The following is a 12,697-nucleotide window of genomic DNA, read 5'->3' as shown; positions in this document are numbered from 1 at the left end:
TAGCCCTCACAGGAGACTTTGCATTTTTAGATTTTCAAAAAAACTTCACTCTGTGTGACTTATAAGCTTGTTTACCCGTGGAGACCTCAATTTAGGTCTCCACCATGACACAAGACCCCATGAGCCTGTGTGTATTCAGGTTTAAGTCCCCACCGGTATATAAAAACAAACACACACTCACACTCTCTCTCTCGCTCTCTCACACACACACTCTCTCTCTCTCTCTCTCTCTCTCTCACACACACACACACACACGCTCTCTATCACTCTCACACACACACGCTCTCTCAAACACACACACACACACACATTGTTTTTATGAAAAGTGGGTTCATCTCATAGGTGTAATGGTTTTTATTCTGTACAAACTGTATGTGCTATTGCCCTACACCTACCCTACACCTAAACATACCTCTCACAGGAGACTGTGCACTTCTACTTTCCCCCCCAAAAAAACTCACTCTGTATATGGCATTATTTTACTTCCAAATGTCGAGAGCGCATTTTTGTAGCGCGAAAGTAGATTAATAAATGTGCAAGCTCGAATCTCCCTGCTCGCACGGATTTCCTTTGCTCTTGCACAAAACCTGGACGTGCGCTCTCGGATATACGCTGCTCTCGCGCAGAGAGTCTGTTTGAATCTGCTTCAAGAGAGAGAGAGAGATATATATATATATATATATATAAATATAAATAAAATTTCATCCCAAGTACACAACATGTGTGTCCACATGAACTTTAAGAATCATATACTTTGTTTGTTTAGATCAGGGGTGTCCAAACTTGTCAGGGGTGTCCAGGGATTTTTAAAAACATGATACGAATCTGTAGAGGTGGGCAAACTACGGGCGTTTTCATCCAGCCCGTGAGGCAGTTGTTCCAATATGCAGTATCAGTAATATCAATAGATGGCGCTGTAGCCTGTAGTGCAGTATATAACCCTTGATTTACACCATCCCGCCGCTCCAGTCGATCCTATTTTTGACAGCCGCCGCATTCAAGCCGCACAGAAAATACAAAATAAAGTCAAAATAGCTATATACACTACAAAACTGGCACAATAGTAAATAAGTTCCATGTTTTAAAAATGTGTTCATTTGTTTTGAAAAATGCCTTGTATTGGAACGGTTTTAAAAATGCTTAAAAGACTTTCCAGTATCAGAACAAATCCCAGTGTTATCCTCCTGCTCACAGGTGATGTCATTTGGGGAAAACATGGAAATAATTTGTCGTTTTATCTCGCAAAGATATGATTTCTTCTTCTGTTTTCCATACACATTTTTATGAAAATGGATATAGTACTGTTTTCTGGATTACAAATTGTGTTTTTTTCATCTGAAATGTGCTGCGATTTCCAAGGCGACTTGTATAAAGCAATCAAGGTCAAGCGCAAAGCGCACACATCAGGATTGGTGATGAATGAGAAAAGGCAAGGGAGTTTGTATTGTGCATGTTCCAGCAGCCACACCGCTAGTTTCAGTTTCGCTTTAAATATTTAAGGCTGGGCGTTTATAATATGTTTATAGTGAATGCCACTATAATTTGTGTTTGTTTTTTACTTATATTTCCGTTCTTTTTTCTATTCTGAACACTGCTAAATTTACAGGATTGTTTGTGGAGTGTAGGGAATATAAAAGCATGTTTCTAATGTTGGTAAATGTTTCGTTTATTTTACATTATTTCTGAATGAAATGATAAAATGTGTCTTATACATAGACTTGTACACTAATGCAACTTATCTGTGTGTCATAAAGTGCTCATAAAAATAGGTAGAGATGGAACAAGAAAAGAACTGCCATGTACGTACAAGTATACATAGTACAGTAGTAAGTGAGTGTCAATTTAGAATAAAAAGAAAAAAAAAATTTCTAAAAAAAAATCAAAGCTTCATTTGTCATGAACATATGCGGCCCCCCACTTAATGTGGAAAACTTGATGTGGCCCTCGAGTCAAAAAGTTTGCCCACCCCTGGTTTAGATAAATCGCTCAGAGGGGTTTGACAAAACGATTAGACAACCTAGGTTTTTTTTTTTTTACTAAATCATCCAAGTACCCGATTCCTAGCCATTTCTAATATACATTTGAGATTACTAAATATTATTAAATTGTAAAGAAATTCCAGGATCAGTTCCCTCTTCACGTAGGCCTAGTATTTTCATCGGGTCAGTCGTAGGAAGATCTGATTTGTTGATAACTTTTGACGTTTAATCCAGATGTGAAAAGACTGAATATCTAGCGAAAGAGCACGGAGAGATGTGTGAGAGCACAGGACAAAGTCTGACCGCGCACACGCACACTTGAGCGAGAGGAGAGACACGTTTTAAGTGCGCGCGTCCGGTTTTGTGCGAGAGCAAAGGAAATCCGCGTGCGAGCGGAGAGGTTCGTGCTCGCACATTATATTAGTCTACTTTCGATCTACAAAAATGCGCTCTCTACATTTGGCAGTAAAATAAAGCCATATCTGTATGATTTATATGCGTTTTGAAAAGTGGGGACATGGGTCAATGTCCTCATAAATCACCTTGTAATACCTGTGTCATTATACAAATTTGTCATTTGTCACAAAAACGCGCACACACACACACGCTCTTGCTCACACACTCGCACTCCCTCTCAAACACACTCTCTCACGCACACTCACACACAAACACATGCTCTCACACACTCTCCTACACACGCTCTCTCACACACGCTCTCTCACACACGCTCTCTCACACACGCGCTCTCTCACACACACACAAACACTGTCACACACACACACACACACTCTCTCACACACACACACACACTCTCTCTCTCTCTCTCTCTCTCTCACACACACAAAAACACACTTACACACTCTCATACAGTCTCACACACACGCTCTTGCTCACACACTCGTGCTTTCTCTCACACACACACGCTCTCATACACACTCTCTCACACACACACTCTTGCTCACACACTCGTGCTCTCTCTCACACACACACACACACACACACACACACGCTCTCTCTCACGCACACGCTCTCTCTCACGCACTCTCTCTCACACACACACACACACACACACACACGCTCACACACTCTCATACACACACGCGCTCTCTCTCTCTCTCTCTCTCTCTCTTTCTCACACACACACACACACACACACACAGCACATTGGAGTCCAGAGGAAGAATGTAAACACCGCCTGGCCTTGTGTTTTCACAACACAGAACTACATGTACAATGATACAGTGAAGAGTCTGATCCACAGATATCATTTCCCAGCATCAGCGTCCTCACACAGGTCAAAGGTCACAGCGCTGCATGTTGACTCTGAAGTGTTATAGAGCATCACCAAAGACAAACATTTGATAAGCCAGCGTTTACTGATCTCATCTGACATCTGACGAGATGAGAGTCATTCAACCAATCAGAAGACACCAAACTACGAGCCATGTTACTAGTATCTGACACATGCTTTCAATAGCAAACCTGAACTAGTGTCAGACATTTGTGTTCAATACTAACCAACTAAACTAGTGTCAGACATTTGTGTTCAATACTAACCAACTAAACTAGTGTCAGACATTTGTGTTCAATACTAACCAACTAAACTAGTGTCAGACATTTGTGTTCAATACTAACCAACTAAACTAGTGTCAGACATTTGTGTTCAATACTAACCAACTAAACTAGTGTCAGACATTTGTGTTCAATACTAACCAACTAAACTAGTGTCAGACATGTGTGTTCTGTACTAACCAACTAAACTAGTGTCAGACATTTGTGTTCAATACTAACCAACTAAACTAGTGTCAGACATTTGTGTTCAATACTAACCAACTAAACTAGTGTCAGACATGTGTGTTCTGTACTAACCCATTAAACTAGTTTAGCTGGTTAGTGTTGAACACACGTCTGAAACTAGTGTTTTGAGTACTAACCTACTACACTAGTCACATGTTTTCATTGCTTGCTCACTAAATCAGTATCCATCTGTGTTAGTAACCGAGTAAAGCCTGTGTGTGTTTATTAAACCCGTGTTTTCTCAGGTCTGTGTGTTCAGCAGCAGCCCGCTGAAGGACTGTGTGTGTCGGACCTTGTCCAGCTCGTCGTGCAGCTCCGAGAGGGTGGGTCTGATCAGCTTCTCGCCCAGCGGAGCGGCGGTCTGCCGGTAGAAGTCGATGTTGGGCACGGCGTCGATGGTGTTGTGTCCGAAGGTGCGGAGGTAGTAGGTGTTGGTGTGGGTGTCGTAGTGGTGGTGCTGCTGGCCGCCGGTGGAGGAGTGCAGGCTTCCCTCGCTCATCACCGTGTCCCCGTTCTGCGCGCTATCCGCCGGCGCCGCGTCCGGACTCGAGGCCGCGAAGTTCACGACGCGAAACCGGCCCTTGGCTTCCTCGCCGCCGGACGCGGGGTCCCGGAGCGGCTCGGCGGAGTATTCGGGTGGGGAGGAGTCTGAGGCGGCGCACTCCGACACCAGGTCCACCTGGAAGCGGCTCTGGCTCGGTGTGGGACCGGCGGGCTTGAGCGCGTCAGGCTCGGGCGCGGAGAGATGCTCGCTCGCGGCGGCGGGGGGCGGAGGTGACGCCGACATGACAGAAAAAAAGCCTCCTCAGAGCCGATATTGTCCGGTGAGGTGCAGCGGAGCCGGTGGAGGAGACACTGATGCTGCAGGAAGACTAAAACAACGCGCCGCGCTTCCCGCAGCGCGATGCGCACATGCGGATACAAACGGAGAACAACGGCGCGTGCGTCCAGCCAACAACTCCTGACAGCTGACCGCGTGTGAGGAAATATCCGACGCGCTCCAGAGGACGCTAACGATCTCCGTGAACCGAGCGTTCCGTGGATAGCGTTCGCCGTGATGCTGCGCGACCTTGCCGTTGCCGCAACTCCGCGTCTCGCCGCTTTATAGACACTGCAGCAGCGGCGATGCTGGGCGGCATCGCGAGAGGAGGCGCTCTCGCGAGATTTGCCCGCTCCATCAGGGGTGGAGACTCACACAGACAGGCAAACGAGAAGTTGAGTCACCTTGCATTGCGACATTACGACGAAATATAGGAGAGTATCTCTTCTCCGCCACAACAATTGTGTTTCACAAAGACACCGCTACAGCAGCCAAAGAACAGCAAACACAAGAAGCACGAGGACCAAGATCCCAGCTGAAGAAAACACTGTCCACCACAACGAGTTGAAATGAAACACATCGACATGTAAAACTCTGGTAATAATCAATACAAGCTCTAGATGTCTGGCAGAAATAAAGTCAGTCTAATGAGTGAAGATGCTGATGCTGTTTGTGGAGATGTTTGATCCTTCTCTGCTGAGATCTTCAGAGATGTATTGATTTTACCAAATGCTCAGTCATCAGTTATTTGATGATTTAATTAAACACTGTTTCAGTGAAGATTCTTTTATTTTCAGGGACAGTGTCTGTGAGTTGCTTTGCAATTATAAATATAAATTACTTTGATATAGCATGAGTTTAACTCTAATGCATCCTGAGAGTGTTTATTTGGTCCAGAAACAGAATCTTAAATGATGTTCAAATATGTCCACTGACCACATTTGAACTAGTTTGTATCCTTGTATGAAGACTGAACATCTAGATCAGACGAGCAGAACACATCAAAACTTTCATTCTGGCTCCTCAGTGGACGTCTCTTCATGTGCAAAGACTTCAAAAAGACGTGTTTTGGACGTAACTTTGCCCAGTGGGTAGTTTTAGACATAACCTTTAGTTTATACAGAGAGAGAGAGAGGAGCTGCCACACGTGTCACAAAATCTGCATCTCACTAATAAAAGACTCACCCTCATGTCGTTCTAAACCTGTAAGACCTCTGTTCAACTTCAGAACACAAATTAAGATATTTTGGATGGAATCTGAGAGCTCTCTGACCCTCCATAGACAGCGAGGGTCCTTACACAATCAAGGTCCAGAAAAGTACCAAGATGATCGACAAAGTAGTCCATGTGACATCAGTCTGTCAACTGTAATTTTATGAAGCCATGAGAATACTTTTTGAATAAAGAAAACAAAAATAACGATTTTATTCCACATTTCCGTCTCTACTGTTTCTCTTGTGGACGCGCGTTCACGACAGTACATGTAAAACAGTAGAAACAGTAGAGATGAAAATGTAAGGACCCTCGCTGTCTATGGAGGGCCAGAGAGCTCTCAGATTCCATCCAAAATATCTTAATTTGTGTTCTGAAGTTGAACGGAGGTCTTACAGGTTTAGAACGACATGAGGGTGAGTAATTAATGACAGAATTTAAATTTTGGGGTGAACTATCCCTTTAAGGTTCAAATTCCAAAGCTGAGGGAACAAATCATGGTAAAACTGATACATACACTAAACCACTGATTCAAAGCCAAAAAATCATGAATGTGCCAAAGCACGACGTACAGGAATGATGTTAGGGTGTGTAAATAATGACTGAGTGTTCATTTTAGAGTGGATTGTAAACTACAGTCCTCTTAAAGCTCATGTCTAGAGCGCTCACATAAGTTCACATCACCCTGGAAAACACAACTGGATTTTTCTGTTGGCTTTTGGATTATTGCAGAAAATAAGCTCTTTGACAAACAAAAGTTTATGATTCTTACATGTGTTGTCCATCATGTTAATCTTCATACACATTTTATACATTTTGAAGCCTAAATACAACCAGCAGAATTACGTAGTAGGCTATAAATAAACCACATAATGTTCACATGACTTCAGTTTCAACAGCTCTTTCAGTTTTAAGGCATTTAACCAAAAAAAAAAAAAAAAAACACCCTTCAAAAACCCTTTGACTTCTGGACAATGGAACCGGAAGTGCTAAATTCGTAACTCATTTACAGGTTTCAGCCTACAAAAACATGTCACCCTGCAGCACATCATCTCTTGGACTATAACTGTACAAGATGTGCCTTATTAACTCATCCTGGAGTGCCTGAATGCAGCAGCTAGAGTCTAAACATCGTATAGATTTTAAAATCTTGTTAATTACTTATAAAGCCCTGAATGGCTTAGCTCCTCAGTACCTGAGCGAGCTCTTATCACATTATAGTCCTCCACGTCAGCTGCGTTCTCAAAACTCTGGCCGTTTGATAATACCTAGAATATCAAAATCGACTGCAGACGGCAGATCCTTTTCCTATTTAGCACCCAAACTCTGGAACAATCTACCTAACACTGTTCGGGAGACAGACACACTCTGGCAGTTTAAATCTAGATTAAAGACCCATCTCTTTAACCTGGCTTACACATAACACACTAATACACTTCTATTATTCAAATCCGTTAAAGGATTGTTAGGCTGCATTAATTAGATCAACCGGAACCGGGAACACTCCTCATAACACATGATGTACTTGTTACATCATAAGAAGAATGGCATCTACGCTAATATTTGTCTGTTTCTATTCTGTTTCTCAGTCCGTGTCCGGATCAGATGGTGGGTAGGCGCCGGGAGATGATGTCTGTGGCCCTGATCGTCGGCGGAGGCCGGACACCTGGAAGAGCCCCGGGGACATATCCCCAGTGAAGACCTCGACTAAAAATACAATAAAAATAAAAGAAAATAACTAAAAATATAATAAAATACCGAACTACATAATAATACTATTATTGTTAGAAATTGCAACAATATAAAATAGAAATAATACATTTATACATTTAACATTTTAATTAAAACAATAAGTAAACAATAAATAAACAATAATATCCTGGTCAGAGGAGAACTGGCCCCCGACTGAGTCTGGTTTCTCCCAAGGTTTTTTTCTCCATTCTGTCACAGAGGGAGTTTTGGTTCCTTGCCGCTGTCGCCTCTGGTTTGCTCAGCTGGGGACATTTAATTTCTAGTGATTATCATCCCAGTCAACACGTGAGATCATGCGATGATCACAGTGAGATCACACAATCCTCATACTGTGTGAGTACAGCGTGAGCTCATTGTGAGTTCATCTGATCCTCATACTGTGATCCTCACAGTGATGACTGTGTGAGCGCACAGTGATCACAGTATGAGCGCACAGTGATGACTGTATGAGCGCACAGTGATCACAGTATGAGCGCACATTGATGACTGTATGAGCGCACAGTGATCACAGTATGAGCGCACAGTGATGACTGTATGAGCGCACAGTGATCACAGTATGAGCGCACAGTGATGACTGTATGAGCGCACAGTGATCACAGTATGAGCGCACAGTGATGACTGTATGAGCGCACAGTGATGACTGTATGAGCGCACAGTGATGACTGTATGAGCGCACAGTGATGACTGTATGAGCGCACAGTGATCACAGTATGAGCGCACAGTGATCACAGTATGAGCGCACAGTGATGACTGTATGAGCGCACAGTGATCACAGTATGAGCGCACAGTGATGACTGTATGAGCGCACAGTGATGACTGTATGAGCGCACAGTGATCACAGTATGAGCGCACAGTGATGACTGTATGAGCGCACAGTGATCACAGTATGAGCGCACAGTGATCACAGTATGAGCGCACAGTGATGACTGTATGAGCGCACAGTGATGACTGTATGAGCGCACAGTGATGACTGTATGAGCGCACAGTGATCACAGTATGAGCGCACAGTGATGACTGTATGAGCGCACAGTGATCACAGTATGAGCGCACAGTGATCACAGTATGAGCGCACAGTGATGACTGTATGAGCGCACAGTGATGACTGTATGAGCGCACAGTGATCACAGTATGAGCGCACAGTGATGACTGTATGAGCGCACAGTGATCACAGTATGAGCGCACAGTGATGACTGTATGAGCGCACAGTGATCACAGTATGAGCGCACAGTGATGACTGTATGAGCGCACAGTGATCACAGTATGAGCGCACAGTGATGACTGTATGAGCGCATAGTGATCACAGTATGAGCGCACAGTGATGACTGTATGAGCGCACAGTGATGACTGTATGAGCGCACAGTGATGACTGTATGAGCGCACAGTGATGACTGTATGAGCGCACAGTGATCACAGTATGAGCGCACAGTGATCACAGTATGAGCGCACAGTGATGACTGTATGAGCGCACAGTGATCACAGTATGAGCGCACAGTGATGACTGTATGAGCGCACAGTGATCACAGTATGAGCGCACAGTGATGACTGTATGAGCGCCAGTGTTGGGAGTAACGCGTTACAAAAGTAATGCATTACAGTAACGTATTACTTTTTGCTGTAACGCAGTAGTGTAAGGCATTACTAATCAATTTTCAGTAATATTTTACTCGGTACATGTTCAGTAACGCTTGCGTTACAACACACTTTTAGCCCCCGATTTTATTTTATTTAATTTAAAGTCAGGCTCTGACTTTTTTATATCCATAGAGCCGGGCTTCGGGCCAATATTCACGTCATAGTTCAGACGCGGCTGTTTTAGGCTTCTCCTTCTCTTTATATTTTAGACATCCATCATGGAAGCAACATGAGTCCGTGCTGCAGCGACTGTCAAGACCGACTTGGCAGTGTTTAGTGTCCCGCAGCGAGCCGTCAGCACAGATGAAGAGTTCTGCCTTCAAATACACACAATAAAGCAAAAGTAATTACCATGAATGTGTCTGGGGACATAGTAAGGATTCGCCATCTCCTCGTTAGACGCGCCTTTAGAGAGAAGTGCATCTTCACGGATAACAATTATATTAAATGGTTTTTGTTTTTATTAATTTCGTTAAGTAGTAATTTAAAGCTTTCGATATAGATATTTATCATGTCTGTGAGGCATGTATTCGCTGTCTTTCGGTTCATTTTTGTGAAGCGCTCCTGTTCAAGATAAAAGCACAACGTTTTTTTAATATTGTGAGTGCACACAAATAAAAGTAGACCCTTTACAGTTACAAATTATGTATTACTCTTATGAGCAAAAATTATGGCATAAGTTGTTTCCATTGAAAAAAAAATTGTAATTGATTGCGCTGGTGCCTCATGTCCTGCGCTTTAGCTTCCACTCTCTGCACAAACTACTGGATACAGCGCACATTTAGTTTAAAGGTTTAAACATTGTTATATGCTTGAACTGTTTTATCTATAGATTTTATTTTAGGCAAGTCATGATGATTTGAGAAGGCTAAATTTATAAAACATAAGCTATGATCAGCCTGCCGGTCTGCTGCTGACCACTTGGTCGTTACTTTAAGAAAGAAAAAAACTTATTTGATGAACAAAAAATGCTCCAAATGTTTTTTTCTAAATGAACTTAATAAAAAGCCGGAACGAAATATAAACACTTTGTCATTAGGGCAGGGCTCTAGTACATTTTGTCATTTTAGAATGTTAAGTTCTACTTCTGTAGATATTTTGGTGAAAGTAACTCAAAAGTAATACAGGAGTCATGTAACGCATTACAATTCTGAGACAGTAATATTGTAAGGTAAGGGATTACTTTTAAATAACAGTAACAAGTAATCTGTAATGTATTACAGATTGGCAGTAACTTGCACAACACTGATGAGCGCACAGTGATCACAGTATGAGCGCACAGTGATGACTGTATGAGCGCACAGTGATGACTGTATGAGAGCACAGTGATCACAGTAAGAGCGCATAGTGATCACAGTATGAGCGCACAGTGATGACTGTATGAGCGCACAGTGATCACAGTATGAGCGCACAGTGATGACTGTATGAGCGCACAGTGATCACAGTATGAGCGCACAGTGATCACAGTATGAGCGCACAGTGATGACTGTATGAGAGCACAGTGATGACTGTATGAGCGCACAGTGATGACTGTATGAGCGCACAGTGATCACAGTAAGAGCGCACAGTGATCACAGTATGAGCGCACAGTGATGACTGTATGAGCGCACAGTGATCACAGTATGAGTGCACAGTGATGACAGTATGAGCACACAGTGATGACTGTATGAGCACACAGTGATGACTGTATGAGCGCACAGTGATGACTGTATGAGCGCACAGTGATCACAGTATGAGCGCACAGTGATGACTGTATGAGCGCACAGTGATGACTGTATGAGCGCACAGTGATCACAGTATGAGCGCACAGTGATCACAGTATGAGCGCACAGTGATGACTGTATGAGCGCACAGTGATGACTGTATGAGCGCTCAGTGATCACAGTATGAGCGCACAATGATGACTGTATGAGCGCACAGTGATGACTGTATGAGCGCACAGTGATGACTGTATGAGCGCACAGTGATGACTGTATGAGCGCTCAGTGATCACAGTATGAGCGCACAGTGATGACTGTATGAGCGCACAGTGATCACAGTATGAGCGCACAGTGATGACTGTATGAGCGCACAGTGATCACAGTATGAGCGCACAGTGATCACAGTATGAGCGCACAGTGATGACTGTATGAGCGCACAGTGATCGCAGTATGAGCGCACAGTGATCGCAGTATGAGCGCACAGTGATGACTGTATGAGCGCTCAGTGATCACAGTATGAGCGCACAGTGATGACTGTATGAGCGCACAGTGATCACAGTATGAGCGCACAGTGATGACTGTATGAGCGCACAGTGATCGCAGTATGAGCGCACAGTGATCGCAGTATGAGCGCACAGTGATCACAGTATGAGCGCACAGTGATGACTGTATGAGCGCACAGTGATCGCAGTATGAGCGCACAGTGATCGCAGTATGAGCGCACAGTGATCACAGTATGAGCGCACAGTGATGACCAGGGGCGTAGATTACGCGGGGGACGTGTCCCCCCCACTTTTTATAAAAAGTAAATTTGTCCCCCGCACTTTTTCATTGGACATGTTGAGGTTTTAATGGAGCAATGTATATAAATGCAGAATGATTTAAAATTCAAAGAGACAAGATATACATGACGTTTACGTTTCCATGGCAATCAGTCACTCAGTTTGTGACGTCACGACATGCCCAGGCTCGCGCCCGCGGTCCCGCGCTGTATCCATCATTCATTAGAAGTCGAGATGAGTTCAAAGCGGCAGGAAACTCTTCACTCCTTTTTTACGAAGAAGTCAAGCAGCGTAAGTTGTCATGTGGGATCCGAATAGTGTTGCACAATGTTGAGTGACTCTGCCTATTGCTCTTGTTGAATAATTAGCAAGTTTTGATGTTCATTATATGGAGAAAAAAAAAGCTGCCTGGACAAACATGCACTTATTTTCAGTGTATTTTTCCGTAACTCTTTTGTGACGTCTTTTATTTTAACACGTATGTATGTTATCAGAACCCTTCAAATAGGAATAAATATAATGTTGAACTGAGATTTTACAGCGTTTGCAGCATTGTGACACTGCCAAATCTACATGATGTATTTCAATCAAGTATGCAAGCACTGATCTGATACAGGACCGATCTTCATTTAGGGGTGCTCTGTCATTAGTGCACTAATTTGACGTTTTTATGTGTTGTCAAGAATAAACAAGAAACAGTCAGCCTAGGTTTGTTAGAGCAGTATCAGGACGACACACAAGAAATACAAACTTCACAGCTGAGAAGAACTGATAGAGTGGCTTTTAACACCTGGCTGTTTTTATATTGTATAAAATCTATTAATACACAAGCGTTTGTAGGATTATATATGGACCAATCATAGAAAACACATAATTAGTCAAATATAGAAAAATAAAAAATAACATTAGTATGATGAACAACTACTCAGCTATCATTTTTAACTACAGTAGGTAATTATTAGCTTGCATATTGGATGTTTATTAGTACTTAAGCACATATTAATTCTGTATTCTTCATGACCA

At 43.0% G+C, this 12,697-nt stretch overlaps 1 protein-coding gene across 2 annotated transcripts in view; it reads right to left on the bottom strand.

Annotated features, from left to right (window-relative positions):
- Nucleotides 1-4,916, bottom strand: part of slc12a2 (solute carrier family 12 member 2) — a 58,669-nt gene extending 53,753 nt beyond the window's left edge. Inside the window, exon 1 of one of the 2 annotated variants that reach the window (XM_079410167.1) lies at nucleotides 4,069-4,916. In XM_079410167.1, coding sequence (XP_079266293.1) covers nucleotides 4,069-4,563 — 495 coding nt within the window. In that variant the 5' untranslated portion in view covers nucleotides 4,564-4,916. The remainder of the gene's footprint in view (nucleotides 1-4,068) is intronic. The other variant, XM_079410168.1, reaches the window with a different exon arrangement.
- Nucleotides 4,917-12,697: the final 7,781 nt, after the last annotated feature.

This window comes from Barbus barbus (assembly GCF_936440315.1).
Source record: "Barbus barbus genome assembly, chromosome: 47".
NCBI classification, from domain to species: Eukaryota; Metazoa; Chordata; class Actinopteri; order Cypriniformes; family Cyprinidae; genus Barbus; species Barbus barbus.
This window is presented reverse-complemented; position numbering and strand designations above follow the sequence as displayed.